Source organism: Patagioenas fasciata, chromosome 25, assembly GCF_037038585.1.
Source record: "Patagioenas fasciata isolate bPatFas1 chromosome 25, bPatFas1.hap1, whole genome shotgun sequence".
Classification (NCBI taxonomy): domain Eukaryota; kingdom Metazoa; phylum Chordata; class Aves; order Columbiformes; family Columbidae; genus Patagioenas; species Patagioenas fasciata.
This window is the reverse complement of record NC_092544.1, coordinates 4173505-4196370: the sequence shown is the minus strand read 5'-3', so window position 1 is coordinate 4196370 and position 22866 is coordinate 4173505. Positions and strand designations below refer to the sequence as shown.

Below are 22866 nucleotides of genomic sequence, written 5' to 3'. Positions count from 1 at the left end.
TGGTCTTCTACTTAAAATCCTTTCTCTGTAACCTAGCCAGCAAAGAACAATTAGACATTTACTTAGCGGCTCTGCACCACGTGTCTGTAACAGGAATAGACACAGTAATATTTTAAAAGCTATGAAGTATTTAACAGTCATAAAGTAATAATAGGAATGACCACTCTTAAAATGAAGTACACAAGAGTACAATTAAACAAAAATGAGGCACTACAAGAGCAAAGGAAATCAAACATCCTTCCAACTTTTTAACATATTCCCAATATTTGCTTGTCACTGCTCGAGTCTGTGAAGCTCAAGTACAACTAAATAGTTTATGTTCAGATTATGTCTCTACTGCAGTATAAAACTCCCAGGACCCATGCCTATAACCACTTCTCAGTTTGCTGTTGATTAGATCCTACTGCTATATTAGCAGTCGGATTTCATACTTATTTAAGTCACTGCAGATTTGTTAGAGTGTAAGATCCCCATGAAAAAAAGCTGCTGGACAGATTATGCCATTTGAAATCCTCAGGGGTTGTTTTATTCCAATTAAGAATGTTGAGTCTACATCTTCCTATGCTGGGAGAAGAGCAATTTGTGAGTGGGGAGGTTGTGTTTTAGTTATTAACACCTGCAACATGATATAAGCAATCTGGCAAGTGTATTCTTATTCTGGGATCAGGTTGTCTTCAGGAGGAGCTTTACTGGTGTAACCATGCAAGTCTCATTGTGTTCATTTTGCTTCCTAGGCAGCTCTAATGCTAAGTACAATTTGCAGGCTAAATTAAATTCCACGTGAGTTACACATAAATAAGATCAACAGAACAGAAATGAAGATATTGGTTAAACTCAGGGAGAAAGCTGCTTTAAAGCATCGGTACAGCAAAAAGCCATATAAGAACCTGAAACAACTTGTGTTTGGGAGTTGCTGGGTAACTGCTGCCAACTACACAACGAAACACCACAAAACAGAAGAGCTGCTTATATAGTTGACATATGCCTGCTGTGTTAGTGATCGAACTTCACCTGTCATTCAAAATCTGTAGAAATGCCCAGCAATTCTGAGTGTGCAACTGGCAGGACATGAACAGGAGTGTCCCCCCACCAGAGTTTTCATTCATGCTCAGCCATTTAAAAGTAAAAATATGCTAGTGGCAGACACCACAACTGCATTAACTCTTGTCTTTCCCATGTGCAGCTCACTGAAAATCCCTCACACCAGCAATGATAGACACGCTGCTTTATTGAACTCTTCATCAAATCACCTAGAACTGTTCACTCACAGATTTGCTGGTGAGTCACACAATAAGGTGTTCAGAAATCACCTCTCACCGTTCTCATCACACAAACACCTTTAGTGAAAAAGAGCTGGTCCTCTGCATACAGTGCTTGCTCTAGAGCTGTCTGATGAAAACTCTCGGGGCACAACAACATTGTCAGTGTAGGAAACAATTATTTTGCAAATATAATAGGCTCAGGCAGGACCTCTCAGCAAAGCAATTTTTTTAATAACGATATTGCAACACCGGGTGTTCGACCTAAAGGTAGGCACATGTAATAGGGCAAAAAGCCCCTGCTTATATCCCCCCAAAATCCCGGCTGCAATTTCCCTCCCTTGTTCCCCACTGGTTGGTAATTTGGGGTTTACAGACCACCCGACCTGCCTCAGTTTACATACAATATCCTTCCTCTTATCAATCTATTTAAGATATGGATTCCTGGTACTTTGGCTACCCTCCCCCCTAAATTAACTTGTAAATACAGGTGTCAGTATGCATCCTATCAGTGTATATTCCAGGAAGAGACTGTGGTTTTATGTCGTGTTTGAGCCAGACAAACAACATAGACCAAGTTCTTAAGTACGAACAGCAGTTTCCATTTATGGCCACAAACGCCTTTTTATATAGTTTTACACCAGCTCAAGTGTCTTTTTGCTATTGGTTACAAGTTGCAGTAGTAACACCTCATCGGCTAACTTTGCTATCATCAATGTTGCTCTTTTACTCCCTCCTCTCTCATGGGTTCACCTTAATATCTCCTTATACTCCTTTAGTCCCATCTTTCTCACGTGTAGGCCTTAATATCTTCAAGGCTAATTTCTGTTTCCATACCCTCCATCAGGGAATCCACGGACCCACCACAGTCCCTCACAGTTTTACACTAAGGATTCATAGTCTGATATCTCTCAGCCCTTCCCCCCTGCTGGGGTCAGGCGCCAGTTATACAAAAACAACAGTTCTTTGTTAAACGTTCCTTACAGTCAGTAACGGGCCGAGGGTGACAACATGAGACTCCTTCTCTCCTCACAGCGACGGGCCGGCCGCCACGTTGCCGCTTTTCGGCGGGAAAACAGCGCTGAGGAGGGGCGCCCACTGCGCCTGCGCATTCGTGCGTTCGCGGTGAGTAGAGGGCGCAGGCGCAGTGAGGGGAGAGCGGGTTTTGGCGCCGGCCGCTCTCGCCGGAAGCCCCGTCGAAAGTCTCGCGAGAGCCGGCGGGGCGGGCGGCGGTGGCGCTGCGTGCTGCTCCGGAGGGGTCTCCTCAGCCGCTCGGTTCCCCGCAGCGCCTGGGCCCTGCCGCTCGTTCCCTCCCTCCCTCGTCCAACCACCGCCATGTCCCGTTACCTGCGCCCCCCCAACACCTCGCTGTTCGTGCGGAACGTGGCCGACGACACCCGGTGAGTGGGGGCGGGTGCCAGCGCGGGGCGGGGGGGGGCGCAGGCTTTGGCGGGCTCGCTAGGCCGCGCCGGCGGCTGAGGCCTGAGGGGACCGGAGCTCTCCCGGAGCGACGGGAGGGGAGGGGGAGAGTCCAACCTGCTCCTTTCCTCGCCTTTACCTTTCTCCGTGCCTTGCCTTCCTCCCCCTTTCTCCATTTTCCTCTCCCTCCTCGCCACGCTGTTCTATTTCCCCTCCTCTCCATGAGGGTCGGTTTCCAAACAACATCCAGCCAGAACAAAGCTGGGTCGGGAGTAAAGTGCAACTCTGGTCCCCGCCTTTTTGAGTTTGTCCAGCGGGAGATTGAGGCGGGATTTTTCACGACGAGCTGCCGCCTTGGCAACGCCGCTGGAGTTTTTAACGGGCTTTGAAAGCGATTGTTCCAAGAAGGGAGAAAACGGCGCCTTTGCTGCGGGTGTCCCCGAAATATTCCTGGGGTAGTTGGTTCCGTTAGGATGGTAATTGCTGCCAGTTCGGGGTGGAGGGTTATTACATTAATTGTTGGGTACCATGTCCTCTTGTGACACTCACTCTCTGTAGAGGGGGAGAAACAATCCTCTTTCCTTCAAAATTGTGTTGTAGCAAAATTCTGTATATATACATGCAGTAAATGAGTGAAATACCTTTTAATAAGGAATTTTTAGAAATTGCAAGTGTGTATTGCACAGATTTTTATTTACTACCTAGATTTTTTAAATAAACTGCCAGATTTCTCCATTTCTTTTTTCCAGTTGATTATGTCCCTCTTGCCTTTGTTGTCTGTAAAACACTCCTAGAGCATATTAGTATAGAATATACAGGTGAATTAGAGCACTCTTATGTTTTTAATTATAGCAGAATTTGTAGGGAAATCCCTGCAAGGTCTAGTTGTATAAAACACAAGCACGAGTTTTCAAACTAGCTGCCTGGGCAACTTGCACCGAAGTTGTGCAGCAAATAACAGTAGCGTGGGCACGATGGAATGGAATGAATTAAGAATGTTATTGTCATCAAAAGCGTCAGTAGCTTCAAATTAAAAACTTTAAATCTATTTGCATGAATTTTCTTCCCTCTTTCTGGTAGTTTTACTGTAAGAACAGCCAAGGAGAACTATTGCTTCCAAACTTTTAGAAAATAATGTGGATCTTATTGAGGCTTTCACCATAAGCTTATGATTAGGCAGTACATTCTTCCTAGAGATGATTTCATTGTAACATCTTGATGGTTTAGTTCCCTTCTGCTGTGATTGACTTCATGCACTGTATGTTCTTTCCCAAACGATGAGAAAGAGGAATTAATAGTATTAACTTATACCACATAAATAGAGTGTTACAGGGTCTTTCTCATGCAGGTTGTTGTCCTCAAATGACACAAAAATACATGTAAAGAAGCTGATGTGATTAAGAAACTTATTGTTTGAGGAGACAGTAGTTTTTCCAAGTGTAGTTCCAGGTCTATTCAGCAGTTTAGTGCTCCATTCTCTGGAAAAGCTGTCCTAAGGGCACGAGTGGTTGCTCACTTAAGTTTTGTTCTATTTGATGTGGTTGTAAGTATTGATTCTTCTATGGAGATGGGTTTGTGCGACTGGTTTATTATTATACTCTTTCCTTGGATCCTACGAGTTGGCATATGCGTGTTACAAAAGCACTGTCAAGAGTTACACGAGATACTTGAATGACGGTAATTCTTAGATCCTTCTTTTTTTCTTTCTGCCCACCTTTGCTAGCACATCTTGCATTGAATTGACTAATATGTGTCACTTCTCATTTACGCTCCTGTTGTAGAGTTGTGCTGAACACAGGTTTCAAAATGCCAGGGTGGATCTTAAGTATCCTGAGGCTTGAGTGTTTCAGAGAAGCCCCACGTGTTGCTTAGGAATGAACTGCTCAAACACTTTTCTCAAAACATGTTTTGGCACATGCATCCTCTACCCACTGCTTCCAAAGAGGTGGATGATCTTATCAGTTGTAGATTTTCAATTTTTTTTTTTTTTGGGGGGGGGGGATGTTTTGTAGCACCTTAAACAGTGAAAAAAAACCCATACAAGATATTTGTGATATTCTAGGTCTGAAGACTTGCGCCGTGAATTTGGTCGGTATGGACCTATAGTTGATGTATACGTTCCACTTGACTTCTACACTCGTCGTCCCAGAGGATTTGCTTATGTTCAATATCCTTTCTTCAGATGGCTGATTAGTGAGGGGTGTTGAAGTTTGAAATTCAAGTTTGTGTGAGAGGTAACAAATCTAAATGAAACAGCAGTTTACTTTTGTGTTGTATCTAATAAGTGTCTTATATTGTGGTGTTTATTGTCATAGATTAACTTCTCTCAATTGTTCTTTGCCTTTTTGCAAAACTTAAGTCCAGTAATATAAAAGCTTGCTTATGTCACTGAAATTAATACTATCTAATTTAAATGAAAATTTATCACTGACTCAAAATTGTCTAGCACGTTTTTATTATCACTGGTATGTAAGTAAACTTGTGCTTAGCGAACTGTGACTGGTATTCATTGTTAATTTAACAAATGGAAACTGGAATCACTTGATCAAAATCAGATTGTATAAAAAATGAGGTGAAGTTTTTTCTTTAATATTGTCCCCTAATTTACTGTCCTCTGTTGTTGCCTCAGAATGTAAAGCTGTACAGTAATGGCGACCCCAAAGAGAAAGCATGAAAGAACCTTTAGAGTAGAGTTCAACAATTAAGGCAAGTAGACAAGCCAAAGACCTCTTAAGGATCAGGCTTGAAGAGAAGGGAGAGTTTGGGAAAAGAAAAAGTAAAGAAAAGCTGGAAGAAGGACAAGCCATAATGGGAGACAAAGCTTCGCTTTATCTGCAAAAGGGGGAAAAGGTTGTTTTTCAAAGTAAAAGATAAAGCCATCTGTCATTTTTGGCCAAGCATCTCATGACAAGTCCTTCTGACAAGCACTTAAAGAGTTAAAGGTCAAGATGAAGTTGAATGGTGGCCAAGATTAAAGGAGTCATACCTGATGTATCCTACAGAATAACAGTTTTTCTTCTGTTTGTCACGTAAGCAGCAATTTGATGAATGATTCTGGTTAAGTCCGTTGACAAACCCTGTGATATTTCTCTTGTGAGTGCTATTGTAACTGTGCTCGAGTGAAAGTTCTGGGTTTCTCAAGATCTAGTCCTACAGCACTGTGGTTTAGTTCTGCACAGGTGGTGCTGAGGATGAGCTGAGTTGCTACCAGGAGAAAGGCAATTCCTTCTTCCAGGTCACAGCTGGAAGGAGGTGTGTGAATTACAGTAGTGGTCAGTCTCACAGATTAACTTTAGTAAATTAGTAATGTCTGTGTTATTGAACACCTGACCTGACTGACAGCGCAGGGGGTTTAGTGTGTGATTTTTATCTCAGACTCTTCAAGGTCTGGCATTACATAATTTAAACTTAAAAATTGGGGAGGGGTGGGGGGAGGCTTTATTTTAAATAATTAGACACTTGTTAATTTTTATTGTTGGTATACCTAGCATAATTTAAGAGCTAGGGTTTAATTTTCGTAAAGTCAATGTAGTGGACAGACCTGAATGACCATTAACAAATGTATTTTAAAAGGATACCGGGTTTTTTGCCTTGCATAAGTACAAGTGGGAGAAGAAAAAAGTTAAGAGTATTGCATAGCAACTGCTTATGGATAAGTTCATGATCATAAGATGAGATTTTAATTTTAGTATAGGAGTTCTTAGATAGCTGGTGGTTAATAAAAAAATAATAAATTTACTAGTGTGTACTGTAGCACGACCAATAGAACTTAAAAAAAAAAAAAGTAAAATTGGAAAATAACTGGTATTTTTGTTTTTATTTTAAATACCAAATCTGTAAACTGCTCAAATTCCCAAGTACCTTAACACTCACCACATTTGAAGATGTCCGTGATGCAGAGGATGCTCTCCATAATTTGGATCGAAAGTGGATTTGTGGTCGGCAAATAGAAATCCAGTTTGCACAGGGGGATCGGAAGAGTAAGTGCCTTGTGTGTGTTTCATTAGACTGATTTTTAACCTTAAAGTTCCAGTATAATCACAGAATGTCAGGGGTTGGAAGAGACCTCGAAAGATCATCCAATCCAATCCCCCCATGGAGCAGGAACACCCAGCTGAGGTTCCACAGGAAGGTGTCCAGGCGGGTTTGAATGTCTGCAGAGAAGGAGACTCCACAACCTCCCTGGGCAGCCTGGGCCAGTGTTCTGTCACCCTCACTGAGAAGTTTCTTCTCAAATTTAAGTGGAACCTCCTATGTTCCAATTTGAACCCATTGCCCCTTGTCCTGTCACTGGTTGTCACCCAGAAGAGCCTGGCTCCATCCTCCTGACACTCCCCCTTTCCATATTGATCCCCATGAATGAGTCCCCCCTCAGTCTCCTCTTGTCCAACTCCAGAGCCCCAGCTCCCTCAGCCTTTCCTCACATGGGAGATGCTCCACTCCCTTCAGCATCTTGGTGGCTGCGCTGGACTCTCTGCAGCAGTTCCCTGTCCTTCTGGAACTGAGGGGCCACAACTGGACACAATATTCCAGGTGTGGTCTCCCCAGGGCAGAGCAGAGGGGCAGGAGAACCTCTCTGACCTACTGACCACCCCCTTCTAATCCACCCCAGGTACCATTGGCCTTCCTGGCCACAAGGGCCCAGTGCTGGCTCATGCTGCTGTCCACCAGGACCCCCAGGTCCTTTTCCCCTATACCTTGTATTCTCCCGAGGTGGCCAGCCCCTCCTTCCATGATCTATAAACTCTCCTCTTCCACTTGAGCATGCCCACCAGTTCCCTGTTTAACCACACAGGTCTCCTGGCTCCCTTCCTTGACTTCTGAACAGATACTTGTAAAGAACTTACCTCTTTTCTATCTGTTAGTCTTATACATATTATTAATATATAGATAGATACAGATATTACATTAAAATATTGCTATTTTTTTACAGCACCAAATCAAATGAAAGCCAAGGAAGGGAGAAACCTGTACAGTTCTTCTCGTTACGATGACTATGACAGATACAGGCGATCTAGGAGTCGGAGTTACGAAAGGAGACGATCTAGAAGTCGTTCTTTTGATTACAGCTATAGAAGATCGTATAGTCCCAGAAAGTAAGTGTAGCGTGTGTTTGGCTTCAACTGCACAGCAGGCTGGTGGAGGAGAAATGCCACACTGACTATTTAATTGTTAAAATTATGAGTAGTCTTTTTCTATACTCACCTTGTAATTACTTGTGGGAGTTAAATATCTTGCATGCTACATCAAATCAGAAGTATTGAATGAAATTATTCTGTGCTGCGTTGAAGAGTAACTAAAAGCAAATGCACAGCTTAAAAAGAATTTATTAAGCATTTGTATACAAACATAGGTATTTGTCACCGTTTACTTTTTCTGATGTACCTTTTTAGCAGTAGACCTACTGGAAGACCTCGGCGTAGCAGAAGCCATTCGGACAATGATAGGTAAAACACTTTTTACACCCTTTAAATTGCAAACTAGATCACTGTATTCCTTTAACTATAGGTTAAAAAAAAGTTTCTCCTGCAAAAAAAAAAAAAAATGGTAAACAATTTTTAATGTACTAGATGTCTAAGAATAGTGTTTTTACATTCAAATCTCCTCTCTCCCCTTTATTCTGATAGGTTCAAACACCGCAATCGATCTTTTTCAAGATCTAAGTCCAATTCAAGATCACGATCCAAGTCACAGCCCAAGAAAGAAATGAAGGCTAAGTCACGGTCTAGGTCTGCATCTCACACCAAAACTAGAGGCACCTCTAAAACAGATTCTAAAACACACTATAAGTCCAGCTCAAGATATGAAAAGGAGTCGAGAAAAAAAGAACCAGCTAGATCCAAATCACAGTCAAGATCACATTCTAGATCTAGGTCCAAATCCAGATCCAGGTCATGGACTAGTCCCAAGTCCAGTGGCCACTAACAGTGTATCCACGTTGGTTTTAGGCATGTAAGATTCATTTACACACAGTTCAGTTTACTTAAATTATCAGGAATATGATGTTGCAACAGTGCTAAAATACTTTCTTTGTCAGTTTTCCCTGTAGCCGACAATGGTTAAAACTAAAACAGTGTTGAGAGGCCACTGAAAGAGAGAGAGAGAGAGAGAATGTCCATTTGGTTAAATGTTATGGGCAGCTACTGATTTGGTTGTGGTGTCTCTATGTATATTTTTGTAAAGATTTGCATTTTTAGTGCTTAGATATTGGTGATGACTTGATTGATCGTAACTTGCAACATTAAAAATGTCATACCCGTAGAGAAATCGATATCAGTTTGTGCTGAACAGTTAAACCAACTGTTTAACTTGGTTTTTGATGCTCGATTTTGGGATGAAACCGGAAAACTGGACAGCCGTAGCGCAACACTGACTGCTGCGAAACGCAGCCTGGCCGGTTTATGTTCCCATTGTTCAAAGGCAGGTTTCTGTGTTCTCCGTGCCCGCTGACACAAGGAGGAGAGAGGTTTTTGAGGTTTCTCTTTAACCCTGCCATCCGCAGAGATGGTACTAACATTGCGTGTACGACATGGGGAGAGAGTTGGTCTTGGGAGCTCATTCAGAGATCGTGCAGTGTCAGGATCATCAGGATCGAGGCTTCACTGCTTTGACCTGGCTGCTTGTACTGAATGTGCGAGGGGAAAAAACCCTGCACCTTGAAATGGAAAATTAAATTCAGATTGCAGGAAATGGCAGAGCGACTAAGTATTAGGTTGTGTGTACATTTTATGCAGTTTTTGTATCTATTCTAAATTTTAGTGAGCAGTTAACCATAAAATTGCTTAGTTTTCCTGCTGTTAGATACCGGTAGATTGTTTCGAGTTGTGTGTGTACAGTATATAAGAACTAAACTTTATGCCAATGACTCCTGTGGTTAGTTGGTGTATTCCTAGGTATAAAACTGTAGCCATCTCTCTTCCGGAGTAGCCAAGGCTTGCGTTTACACTGCAAACAGTATTGGGTCAAGCAAGCCTGAATCACTTCTTCCTGGGAACAGATAGTGGTTTGGTTACAAGATTTCATTTTCCTTAAGAACAAACGTTTGAAGCTGGATATGAACAAGAGCTGCATCTCTAGCTATTTAGTTCTCACTAATACACTATATTTAGTGAACTGAATGTGAACAATAACAAAACCAGTGTGTAATCTTACCAGTATTTCTCTAGAAGGCAAATACTTTGTGATGAAAATGGCTTTTGGCATCGTTTTTTCTAGTTACCTTCAAAAGGCAGCATCAAACACCCGGAGTTCTTGCTGTCTCATGTAGTAGCATATAAAGACATTGATTTCCACAAGTTCCTTTTTAGAGCAATGTCTTAGGTTTGGGGTTTAGTGTTCTCAGCAGGGCCTTTGAAGAAACGCAGATGGCTTTGGAATCAGCAGTGGAACGTGCTTAGGGGCTTGATTCTAGAACCTTTGTACATTTGATAGTCTTTCTAATTTTTTCTTTACTGTTTGCAGTTAATGTTCATGTTCCGCTATGCAATCATTTATATGCACGTTCCTTTAATTTTGTAGACTTTCCTGGATGTATAGTTTAAAAAACAGCAAAAAGTCTATTTAAAACTGTAGCAGTAGCGTGCAGCTCTAGCAGAGGAAAGTTGTGGGATTAAACTTTGTATTTCCTTTCTTATAGAGGCTTCTAAAAAGGTATTTTTATATGTTCTTTTTAACAAATATTGTGTACTACCTTTAAAACATCGATGTTTTGATCAAAATACCTAAAGACCCAGCTTATTTTCTGCTTGCTGTAAATTTAGCAAACATGCTGTAATAAAAAAATGAAGGAAATACTGATCCACTGGAATTATTGTAGCTGTAGAATTTGACTCCAGAGCACGGTCAGTAGAGCTGTGCATCCCTTATGGAGTAAAATCCTTACTATGGTATTTCAGTCAAGCCAGGAATTTATTGTTTCATGTCCGAATAAATATCATTTCACATTTTAAAAGGGGTACTAGACAAAATAAGAACGATAAGCATGTGTTTTAGTCTAATATATTGAAATTACTTTTCCATTAGCTTCTGTTCTTGCTGGATGGACTTCCCAATGGTTATAGTTCAGATATGATTAGCCAGGTTATGAACTACTTCAAACCATATAGAGCCAAATTTCTCTTATCACCTTATCGATTTATATTTGCCGTATCAAAAATTGTGCCAGCAGCGGTTCTCTACAAGGTGGTAAAACTTTGCTGATGACTTTTAAAACTCAAGCTGCCTCTTGGCACTTGTATTTACAACTAGTTCTTCTTATGCCACCGAATGAAATGAATGAATGAAAGACCTCAGTAAAGCTCTTAATTGCTTTGATAAAGCCACCGTTACACTTTAAGTCGAGCTGTGATTATCCAGCCATAAATACGGCTCGTCACAGCAGAACCCCCCACCCTTTTTCAGCTCTCTTAAACAGAGTTGTCCAGACTAAAATCCTGCTTAAATATGGTCCACCTGACTGTGGTGTGGGAAAGCTGTGGTGGTTCTGTCGGCAGCCTGCAAGGGGGTGCTGTAATTACTGTTCTCGTTAGTCCAGCCAGAGTTACAGCTGGATGGGTGGGGAGGAGGGAGGAGAAATCTGTGTCCAGGCTGAGGTTCTCATCTCAAACTGCCGAGTAACAGTAACTTGATTCTGTCAACATGTCCTTATATTGTGTGCCTCAACATTTATATATAGCACAGTTTAATACTTTTTGTTTTGAAAATCCAGTTCATTGCAAGTATAATGTAGTATCTGCCAGTTCTGATGGTTCTTTCTTTCTCTCCCAGAGGTAGGACTAAACTTTGACTTGACTTGTGTATATGAACAAGCCAGAAAAGCCGAACACAAACCCACGATGTTTCAAGAGTGCATGAATAAAGATGTTGTCCTAGTTCTTGCTCCCATGGAAAAATTGTGAAGAAGCTGTTCTGTGGGCCTTTCAGTTGGGGACCGAGTTAGCAGGATGTGGCCAAAAAGGGCAGGGAATGTTCACGCATTCACGCAAGTCAAGCCACAGCCCATCTAGATAAACATCTCCCTTGATGCAGGTATTTTAGTCCTGGTCTAAAAACCAAAAAGCAGTAGCCTGTCTGGTGCAAGCTACCCGCAGGTTATGCACAGCTGGAATGCAAGAACAACACGCAGGCTACAAAAGATCACGTATAGGCATCTTTCTTGTGGAGTCTCAAGAACGGTGCGAATTCGGATGGGTTTTTTTTTTCCTGTGGTAAACTAGATTTTTGTCATTCCTGCAAAATATGTAGAATTGAAGTAGTATGTAAAAAAACAACTCTGCTGAAAGTTAATGGCTGTGCTCCTAAGTATCTGCAGCGGATTGATTATCTCAGCAGTAATAGAAGGCTCTGTTGGAACTTCTTTTTCACCAAAAGTCCATGCACCCAACTGGTAATTAAAAGATATTAAATTTAGTGTTTAAGTAGCTGGGTGTCTCAATTAGGGACTATAATAGGCTGGTCTCTGAAAGCTAAATGTTATCCTTTCTATGTCTTTAAAGATGTTTCAATGTACAGTATAATGGCTTTATTCAAAGTGGAATTTTCAGTTTAAATGTTATTTTGAGCTCTCCTTGGAAAGAGCTGCTTTTTTTTCTTGCTGTGTAGTCTGGGTAACAGCTTGAACTGTGTTCAGAGAAGGGCAGTTGGATCGATCTACATCGCAGCACTGCTACTTGATTTTTTTTTGGCAGGAATGTTGCAGATTAACACTTTGAAGTACAAAGGGATAAACTTACACATTTTTAGGACATAATTACCCATTAATAATTGCTGGGTTTCTCCATTTATCTTGTAACTTGCTTTAAAAGTCTGTAGTCCATTGCTATAATATTTGTCTGAAGATGCTCTTACTGATGAGATTATTTAGGAAGGGAAGACTATGTACCCTGTAGTGTGTTTGATCAAAAGATGCTAATGTTTTATTCATACACATCCTTTCTTCTTGAGTTTTGTGTTCCATCTGTGCAAATAACCCTGTGAATTGGGAATAAAATGTACAAGTTTTGACTATAACTCGAGAGCACCTTCTGACTTAATTAACGCAGCCATAGTCTGATGGAGATGGGTCCCCGAGCACCGAACACCCAAGAAGTTCCCTCTGACCCAGCAGAGCAGAGAGTGGGATCACAGCTGGGCTGAGCTTAAGCTTGTCCGCTTGCAAGTCTGGCTTTGCTAGGCAGAGCCCAATAGCCCCTCAGCAGCACTGGTTTCCCAGTAGATGGAGGTGAGGCTGACCAGTCTAGAGTTCCCCGGGTCCTCCTTCTTACCCTTTTTGAAGACTGCAGTGACATTTGCTTTCCTCCAGTCCTCAGGCACCTCTCCCGTTTCCCAAGACTTGGCAAAGATGATGGAGAGCGGTCCAGCAATGACCTCAGCCAGCTCCCTCAGCACCAGTGGGTGCATCCCATCCGGACCCACGGATTTGTGGATGTCCAGATTGCCTCACTGCTCCCTAACCCAGTCCTCATCAACCCAGGCAAACTCCTCCACTGTCCTGACTGCCTCTGGGGCCTCAGCGGTGCGGGGCTCCTCAGGACAGCCCCTGGCAGAGTAGACAGAGACAGAGAAGGCGTTCAGTAACTCTGCCTTCTCTGTATCTTCTGTCACCAGGGCACCCACCTCGTTCATCAGTGGGCCTACATTGCCTCTACTGTTAATCTGCCATGTATTGGAAAAAGCTCTTCCTGTTGTCCTTGACCCCTCTCACCAGGTTTAATTCTAAGGAGGCCTTAGCTTTCCTAGTTGCCTCCCTACACCCTCTCACAACAGCTTTATATTCTCCCAAAGTGGCCAGCCCCTCCCATGATCTATAAACTCTCCTCTTCCACTTGAGCACACCCAGCAGTTCCCTGTTTAACCACACAGGTCTCCTGGCTCCCTTCCTTGACTTCCTACGTGTCAGATGCTCTGATCTTGTGCCCAGTAGAAACAGTCCCTGAACACTGACCAACTCTCTTGGGCCCCTTTCCCTTCAAGCAGCCTTGCTCATGGCATTTCCCCCAGTAATGGCCTGAAAAGGCCAAAGTTTGCCTTGCTGAAATCCAGGGTTGCAATTCTGCTTGCTATCCTGCTCCTGCCACAGGAGATCCTGAACTCCACCATCTCATGGTCGCTGCAACCAAGGCAGCCCTCAACCTTTACCGCTTCAACCAGCCCCTCCTTGTTAGCGAGGATGAGGTCCAGCAGTGCACCTCTTCTGGTCGGCTCCTCCACCCTTGGCATCACAAAGTTATCATCAAGGCACTGGAGGAACCTCTTTGTGAGTAAATTCAGTGTTAGTTTTCCAGCCCTGTGTTCACACTCTGGGTAAAGAAACTCAATCATTGGGATTTCCAGACCTACAGATTCTTAACAGATAAAGACAATTCTGAAGACTTTCTTGCCAGTTAAGGATACAAAATTTAAATACATTAATCCATCTGCTGAAGCGTTAAGAGTTTTATAGAACCCTTGAGCTGCCAAAATACCATAGTGTCACTTTTCCATCACCATCTTAAAACCAGTAGATGCTTTTAGGGGGTGAAAAGTTTTTTATTTAAATTTTGTGTTGTTTCCAATTTGTACATAGACCATTAGTAATTGACAATTTGAATACACACAATTGTAACTGGGAAACAGCTCCTTTGCTGGTGAATGTCCAGGTCACAAAAACATGAAGTTTAACAACTGCCAATTCCATCTTATTTGGAGTGTTAAGATTTGTAAACATGCAACAAGCTGCCAATGAATTTTGAATGTACAGAACATTTTAAAGATCATGTCACAATCTGCAAAACTCCCTTTCAAGGTAAAGTTTGTGGTTTTGTTTTATTAGTTCCCGCATTTTAAAAGAACCTTGCGATGTGTTGTCACAGGTCAGTTGGTCCTGGAACAGAAACAACCGACCTGTGACAGCACCTGGAGCTGCGCTGGCAGCCACCCCAGCTCAACACTCACAAATTCCCACATCCGGGGACAAAATAACCTTGTAGCATTGACTGATTTTAGAAATAGAAACACTGTTCCAATATCTCCAAATTCCTTAAACACCCAAACCCTCAGCCCTTTGTATTTCTTGTGAAACATCCAATTTGATTTTGAACACCTTATGCTTGGTGTGTTTTGACCATTAAATACACACCTCTGTGATACATTCAGAACATTAATCTTCAAATTCAGCAGCTTTTTTTAATTTTTTTTTTTTAAATTTTATTACAAAATTCTAAATAAGCCTTTTTTGCACCAAGTTTACTTTAAAAATGAGTTCACAACCAAGTAAAACATGCGTATCCACTGTATGTTAAGTGCAATGGCACAGCCACAAATGTCCTTTTTTTAAACAAAATAATTATTTTTTTTTAAATCATCTTACATTCAGCAGTTTTGTACTAAAAATACTTCTGTGCAGGAAAGCCCAGCATCAATTTACATATGCTACAAAGTCTTACATTTATTTACATGGCTCTGTCTTCCCTATGAGAACATTAATACCTGCCACAAGCTACTGTAACTTAATCATTACAGGGTAACCAATTTAAGCACATTTGTCACTATTTTAATAACACAAAAATGCATTTTAAAAGTCATCAGTGCAATCGGAATACAAAGAATTTTTTGATATCTTATTTTTGGCAGTCACCTGGCAATGCAGCGTCATTAACTGGGAAATAGAGCTGGACACAGACAGCTTCAGAGCTCCCTGGTGTTTCAGATCTCCCTGCAGGAACACACACCAATATGCTTCCTATAACCCCATTTTAGTCACAGGCTTAAAATGTTTGTCCATCAATCCAAAAGTGCCAAATAAGACAATGTGGTTTATCTAGTGCCCAGGTGGGGTCTTTTCTCCTTGGCAAATCTGCAGTTTTTATTAACTATCCATTTGAAAAGGCAGCAAAGTACCTGCCTAAAGCTTTCAGTGCATTTTTTTCCCAGTTAATGCTGCATTAAGTTAGGTAAAAGCTGGTTTTCTAACACCAAAAAGTAGTCACAATTCCAATTTTGAGGCAGTCCCATTTACTCTTACAATAAATACAATAAATGGTGACTGTCCAGAATTTGATTGTAGAGCAAATACCTATTTCACAGTGAACACAGCACACAATTTTGGAGGTAAAACAGGAAGGGAATGTAAACGTCCAGCCCCTTCTATTCCATGCAGCAAGAACATCCAGCTCTGTACAGCTGGGCACTGGACTTAAAACTCTCAAATTTGAAACCCTGTAAATTTAAATAACTTTACAAATATGAAAAGTTGTATCTCAAGCCTGGACTTTAAGTAATGTTTTAAGCTGAAATGTCATCATTTCTTTATCAGAAGGTTTAAAAGAAACGGGTACCCAGTGACTTGGTGGCTTGGGAAGAACACTTGGTGAGGGCGGCTCACTAAATTTTGCTCCAGCATAGTTCTGATTGGTTTGAGGTGTGAAAAACAGGTTGCGATTCGATAAAGCAGGACTCCAATTTTGATTGTTGGGGAAATGAACATTGTTCTTTCCCCCTTTTTGCATGGCCTGCCATGCACCAGATGACGAGTTGCATCCATGTCCTCTCTCTTTCTTCATGTAGGTCTTCATCTGCGAATTCTGGTCTTTATTCTTCTGCCTGTTTTTAAGCTGCTGATGGTTCTTGGTGGTATTTCTAGACTGGGGAACTGGAATGTTGAATCTTTCTCCACCACCCATCTTCAACTTCAATGTCACCTGTAAAAACAGGGGGAGAAGTCGGTGGAGTTTGCATTGCTACTGTTTTTTAAAATAGAAAATAGGCAGAGAATTCTAAGGAAAGGAACTGAAATAAATCTAAACAAACTCAGATCTGACTACTAAATACACTTCTCCGCAAAAGCTGTTACTGGAAGAATGTGAAGCACGTGTTGCTCATAAAAATACAGTGTTAGTATTCAATCCCAAAGACACTTAAACCAAGCATTTTTACACCTCAAGATCTGGGCAAAGTTTGCACTGATAAAGCCACTCCCCAGTCTTTCCACTACATGCCAGGATTACTCTGATTAACCTAAAGTGTCCTGAAAACAACCTCAAAGGGAAAAGCATTGATTTGTAACTGAATTTCCAAAGCAACCGGGCAGATCCTATCGCACCTTCAGCTCACCCCACATTCCCCTCCCACCCCATTTACCTTTCAGTTGTCTTCTCAGATTCCGCACTCTCCAACTCTTGCCCCCTTTCTTGCTTCCAAGCCTGAAAAAGCAGGTGCTGCCTTTCGCTGGACTCCTTCCTTTGGCCAGGAATCGAAGTTTTCATGGGCTGATCTGCTGTATTCAGCCAGGGAGCCGAGCCCAACATCGGATTCTCGGCACAGACGCTCCGAAGGAGAAGTCCCGCTGCATGAATGAGAAAGAAGTTTCAATTCAGGTTCAGGAAACAATAGTTTCTCTTCCAAATTTGGAGGGAGGAAAAGGCAGCTGAACTAATTCAGAAAGTCAGTTGGGTTTCTTATTTGTTAAAGATGACCATGCATTTCAAACTAAAAAAAAAATGCAAAGATGGCAGTATTTATCCTACTCTGTATAAACTTCACCATCATACTTAGTATTTCATAAAGAACAGTGTATTTATCATGCTCTCTATATATCTTAATAAGTATTTCAATAGGCAAGCAAGGATCTTATCCTTTAATAGGAAAAAAAAGGTCAAATACACTAATACACTGGAAAATATAGGGAACTAGAGCTTCAATGCATCTCTCCTCAGCACAAAGAAACCCTGAAAAGCACAATTCCTGACCCCCAATGTCCCAACACCCCCATGAAGCCCCAAAGCCTCCTCCGCCCACGGCAGCACAGCTCCACTGCTCAGTGTCACTTTATGCTTTAACCTTCCTTAGCAAAGCAATTCCTCTTTAACTCTTAAAACAATTTCCTGTTTACCCCACGGGTCGTCCTCTTCTGAAATCATATTTAATATTTTAAGCACTCCAGTCTGTTCACCTCTCCCTAATCGACGTGTCACTTCGGAGTCCCAGGCACCCCCAGCCCATTTATCCCCACAGCTCCAAGAAGAGCCGCCCATCTTAGTTTTAGCCACAAGGCGAGAGCTGGAAATCAAGGGCTGAGGTAACGTCACTGGCACGAACAAAGCTTGTTTGTTTCCACCGGAGCGGCCCTCACAGGCCCAGCGTTTGTCTCCAAACTTTATATCTTTATTTCGCCCGCAGCCCCCAGCTCCTCGTCCCGCCAGAACCCCGGTGGAGCCGGGAACCCCCGTCCCCGCTCCCCCAACAATGGGGCGGCCCAGCGAGCACAACATGGCGGCCACAGCACCCGCACCGCTCCGCCCTTACCGACTTCTGTCCGTCTCGTTCGCACGACAGCACAGATACACACACACACGGGCCTTTAAGAACCGACCCCGCTGTTCCTCCGCCGTCACTCTTCGACACCCACGACGCAAACCACGACCCGAGCCCCTCCGCCGCTGCCCCTCTACCTCCTACACAAAATGGCCGCCGCTTCCCTACGCCGTATAACCCACTCACCCTCCACCCCCCTCACCAGGCTACGCCACTCCAGCCAGTAGGAGCGCGCTGTCCGCTCCCTCCGCCAATCAAAATCAAGCCCCGCCTTGTTGCTGGGAGGAGACGGGGCAGACTGGCCTCCGTGGGCGGGCGGGGCTGTTGTTTGAATCTCCTCAGCGCAGGGCAGCTCGGGAGAGCGGCCGCGGAGCTTCGTCTGGAAACCGGGCCGTCCGCAACCCCCGGGTTACAGAATCCCAGAATGTCAGGGCTTGGAAGGGACCTGGAAAGCTCATCCAGTGCAATCCCCCCATGGAGCAGGAACACCCAGCTGAGGTTCCACAGGAAGGTGTCCAGGCGGGTTTGAATGTCTGCAGAGAAGGAGACTCCACAACCTCCCTGGGCAGCCTGGGCCAGGCTCTGCCACCCTCACCCCCAACAAGTTTCTTCTCATCTTTAAGTGGAACCTCCTGTGTTCCAGTTTGCACCCATTGCCCCTTGTCCTGTCACTGGTTGTCACCCAGAAGAGCCTGGCTCCATCCTCCTGACACTGCCCCTTTCCATACTGATCCCCATGAATGAGTCCCCCCTCAGTCTCCTCTTCTCCAGCTCCAGAGCCCCAGCTCCCTCAGCCTTTCCTCACACGGGAGATGCTCCACTCCCTCCAGCATCTTGGTGGCTGCGCTGGACTCTCTCCAGCAGTTCCCTGTCCTTCTGGAACTGAGGGGCCACAACTGGACACAATATTCCAGGTGTGGTCTCCCCAGGGCAGAGCAGAGGGGCAGGAGAACCTCTCTGACCTACTGACCACCCCCTTCTAACCCACCCCAGGTACCATTGGCTTCCTGGCCACAAGGACACATTGCCCGGGCTGCTCTCCACAAACCCCCGGCTGGGCAGCGACCTTCCCCCTTCACTCGGGAATTAACACAACAAAAGGTAGGGGGGTGGCCGTGCCAGCTGCCGCTTGGGCCTTCAAAGTGGTGAAACAATTAACAACAACAAAAAAAATCTCCGGCTGTGAGAGGATTCACTGAACAAAGAGCAAACCCCAGCTCAGCAGGGATCCCCGCAGCTTTCAAGTCACCAAATGTATCTCCAAGTGAGGGGTTTGTCAAGCCCATGTCCCACACCTGCTTTTTTTTTTTTTTTTGTTAAGAATGTTAAAATGTGACATTGTTAAAAATTATTTAGAGACACTTTTAAAATGCAGGCAAATCCGCGAAGGGGAAAGCTTCCTGCATTTTTAACTCCTGTTGTGGGAAGGGAACCAAAGCTGCGGAGCCCCTGGTGCCAGCTGCTGTTCATAGCCACTAATTATTTCCACTGAAACTCACAAGATTTGGCCTTTACCCTTAATCAAAATTACATTTTCACAAGAAACCTGTGCACTCTAAGAGCTCCCAGCACTGGGTCAGGCACTGTGCCCTCCATAAGGACCGAAAAAAGAACTTTAAAAGGAAAACTAAGAGAAACTCATTCAGTTTAATCAACTCTGGGGTGGGAGAAAAGTACTTACAAACAATACACAAACATTCAAAGTTTTGATTTTGAGGTACAAGCTTGAAGGGGTCATTGAGCTACTCCACATTTATAGCCACAAAATGTAAAGCTTACTCCTTCCTCCCTTATCTGTAAACCATTAAAACGGGGCTGGTTTACCGACCAGCACCCGATATGGGCTCTGACCCATTGTGGGCTCTTCAGACACTACCAAACATTATTTCTGCGTAATTACCCCAAAGAGAAGGTGCCTCGTTAAGAAGTTTGTATTTCATTACACAGCATTATTAAAAAGAACACGGTATGTTTTAATATATAAAATGTGTTGACATAACGAAGCCCAGACCTTTGTTCATGTTCTTTATTGTATGTTTGTATAACCAAGCTGAGATTAATTTGTTTTCCTCTCTTCGCTCTGTATTTCCTGGCACTTGCTGTCATGTCTAAGATACTTCTCATAGCTTTCATTTAGATAGAGGGCAACAGTATCTGCTGGAATCGCACACTCAAGTCTTGAAATCCCACTAGTTATCTCAAACAATTCTCCTACCTTGCAAAGCAGCACATTTTTGCTTTGGTTCTCTCTTTAGTGTGCTTATATCTGCTAAAACATCCTCTCATCTGAGCGTGCAGATGTTCTTAAGCCAGAACATGTCAGCAAGATTACTGGCTGTGAATGTGCTCTCTTGCTTGGGAGCAGAACAGCCATGTGCTTTTCAACTCCAAGGTCTGGCAGGTTTTTTCCTTGCTATCTTTTAGCTATTTTAAAAAGCATCTTGTCTTTCAGAATTCATTTTGGGGTCAGGCTGACACATTAAGCCAGAGGGGAGCAGGAGATGTCGGTGATAAACCAGGCCTGCACTTGTGCAGAAATGCCCCCAGCCCTCCAGCACAGCGACACCAACTCAAGGTTTTTTCCCTCGCCACTGTTATTTTCTGGTTGGCATTTCCATTCCCTCTCAAAACAAGTGTTGTATCAACCCAGGGAAGCAGCTCCATCTGTGCTGGCATTGCAACAAATAGCCATTTCCACAGAAATTCCAGTGAAGATGAAGTCCCCGGAGCTTCGTTAGCCCCAAACTGAAATGCTTCCAGCTGCTATTGAGATGGATCTAACCACACACAAATATATTAATGCCAGAGCATTTCAGTGGAAAAACCCGCCGCTGGATGCAGGGAAGTGAGCAGCACAGATGAGCCATTTGTTAGGTCGATAATGAACCGTCACCCGCTTTGTTCCACAGGTGACAAGTTTCCTGTGGTACTTGTTTTTGAGAGCCATAAAAAGTAAACACCTTGGGGTTACTAAGAGTCCCATGACACACTTGAAACCAGTCAGACGTTTCTGTCTGAGCCAAACATTAACCACTGCATGGAAGTATTGAGTGTACAGTAACATTTGGATTAAATACCCTTTATTCTATTTGGCAGATGACCCCTGTTTCTCAATCAAATAAAGCTCAGGAAATCCACAGCAGTGATCTCCAGGAACCAGGTGGATATTTAAATCTCTCCGGAGTAAACAGAGAAGAGGTACAAGGCAAGCACCCCAACAACTCAATTAAGTGAGGTACTTTAAGCACTGAAAGCTCCTTATAAGTTTGTTGTTAAATAAAGGAGAAGCAAGATACCTAAAGGTACTTTCTATATGAGCTGTAGATTTGATTTAAGTCAGTGTCCAGCGGTACCTTGGCTTGGATTGTCTCTGGAGTAAAAAGTTCCCTTCTCTGCACTGCTGAAACCACTTACAGGCTTGGGATTCGTGTCCTCTGTGCAACTGCAACATGCATGTATTTTTTGTGTGTATATATATAAAGAGAGCAGAACAAAACTCAGCACCAAGAACGCAAACACCACGGACACACACAACACATTGACGATCAGTTTTCTGAGCCCTGAGCCTCATTGCCCGGGGGCGGGGGGCGTTTAAAAGGCTTTTGCCCAAGCAGCTCCTTTGCAGCTGATGTCTGGACTTGGTGAATAAAAACACATCCAGGCAGGACTCCCGAGTCACACCCTGGACGTTTTCTGTCTCAACAGCTCCCTGTTCAAATCCACAGCAGTACTGAGTCACAGGAGCCTGCAGGAGCTTTCAGCCCGTTTAAATCAATATTCCTCATTCAAATCCTATCAGCAGGAAGAACGCTACACAAGCAGAGGTGTTCTCCAGCAGCACAGCTCACCCAGGGCACAGGTACCGCCTTACAGCGACTAGCTCACCAGCCAAGCCCTGTTTTGCTCGCATGAGCTATCAATACAAGAGAATAAGTCTGGTTTTTTCCAAGCATTTCCTGTAAGAGTGCGATATGAACTCACACTGGTGCTCTCTGCCTCACCTTATCAACATCAGCAACGCCTCCACCCTCAGCCCTGCCTGGCCCACTCAGTTTTCAGATTCAGCCCCAGCACACGCCAAAAGCAGAATAAAACCCACAGCCCTCTTTGTGCAAGGGCTGGTGATTAATCACCCCCACCACATGAGCTGTGTCCTAACAGCAGCCTCAGGGCTTGCTCCCCACTGCTCTGGAGACAGAGACACAACTTATTGAGCAAGACCGAGCTCAAAAGCCCTTTTCCCCACAGCCTGAACAGCTTTTCTTTCAACCTTTCCCCCTGACAGGGCCAAGTCCCAACAGCTCACCCCATCCTGCACCCCAACAAGCTGGGGCACCCACCAGCCAGAGCTGGTACCTGTGCGAGGGAAAACATCCCTGCCAAGGGCATAGCTCTAAAGAGAAGCTGCCAAATTACTGTATACTGTGATTAAGTTACAAAAGATATACCCATCATCAACCAATTGACACAAGATAAATGTTTTCTGACCACTTGCAAAACAAGGGGATATTTTTCAAGTTTTAGATCCTTCTGCATGACAAGAGGGAAACAGAAGATGAAGTGATGCATTGTTCAGAAGTAGAGTGCTTAGTTTATATTTAACTAATAATTGATAGGTGTATTGTAAGTAGGAAACTAAACGATTATAGCTAACATCATCAATTATTTCTTAGTATAGATGTATTGTATGTCAAAATTTTATAAAAATTGTAATGCATGTGTAATAATTATGTGAATATAAGCAATGCAAGAGCATCCAGTCACTGCAACACTTATGGAGGATGATCCCGAGTGTTTCCCAGTGCTGAAAAAATAAAGAACGCTGCTTAACAGTGTGATTCACTCTGCTATTAGGCTTCCCCATTCTGCTCAGCCTCAGTCGCTTGGAGAGACCTGGTAC

General features: G+C 43.4%; 2 protein-coding genes across 7 annotated transcripts; one reads left to right on the top strand and one right to left on the bottom strand.

The window, feature by feature from the left end:
* The first annotated feature begins 2442 nt into the window (after window positions 1-2442).
* On the top strand, window positions 2443-12686 carry SRSF10 (serine and arginine rich splicing factor 10). Of its 6 annotated transcripts, XM_065856975.2 has the most exons (7): window positions 2447-2659; window positions 4741-4847; window positions 6557-6658; window positions 7612-7774; window positions 8072-8125; window positions 8306-8407; window positions 11445-12686. In XM_065856975.2, the coding sequence occupies exons 1-7, from the start codon at window positions 2595-2597 to the stop codon at window positions 11461-11463; spliced, it is 612 nt and encodes a 203-aa protein (XP_065713047.1). In that variant the 5' UTR covers window positions 2447-2594; the 3' UTR covers window positions 11464-12686. The 6 variants fall into 6 exon arrangements, with proteins under 6 accessions (XP_065713045.1, XP_065713044.1, XP_065713049.1 ...); XM_065856973.2 differs by lacking the exon at window positions 11445-12686 and having other exon boundaries at window positions 2443-2659; window positions 8075-8125; window positions 8306-10469; XM_065856972.2 differs by lacking the exon at window positions 11445-12686 and having other exon boundaries at window positions 2445-2659; window positions 8306-10469.
* A 1497-nt stretch (window positions 12687-14183) lies between these two features.
* PNRC2 (proline rich nuclear receptor coactivator 2) lies at window positions 14184-18128 on the bottom strand. Its single transcript, XM_065857250.2, has 3 exons — window positions 17958-18128; window positions 16794-16998; window positions 14184-16354 (listed from the first exon to the last, which is right to left on the bottom strand). The coding sequence occupies exon 3, from the start codon at window positions 16334-16336 to the stop codon at window positions 15914-15916; it is 423 nt and encodes a 140-aa protein (XP_065713322.1). The 5' UTR covers window positions 16337-16354; window positions 16794-16998; window positions 17958-18128; the 3' UTR covers window positions 14184-15913.
* Window positions 18129-22866: the final 4738 nt, after the last annotated feature.

Coding starts and splice junctions, on each gene's coding strand:
- SRSF10 (XM_065856972.2), top strand. CDS start 2,595: ATGTCCCGTTACCTGCGCCCCCCCAACACCTCGCTGTTCGTGCGGAAC. Junction 6,659..7,611: donor TGCACAGGGGGATCGGAAGA/GTAAGTGCCTTG, acceptor ATTTTTTTACAG/CACCAAATCAAATGAAAGCC. Junction 7,775..8,071: donor AGATCGTATAGTCCCAGAAA/GTAAGTGTAGCG, acceptor GTACCTTTTTAG/CAGTAGACCTACTGGAAGAC.
- PNRC2 (XM_065857250.2), bottom strand. CDS start 16,336: ATGGGTGGTGGAGAAAGATTCAACATTCCAGTTCCCCAGTCTAGAAAT.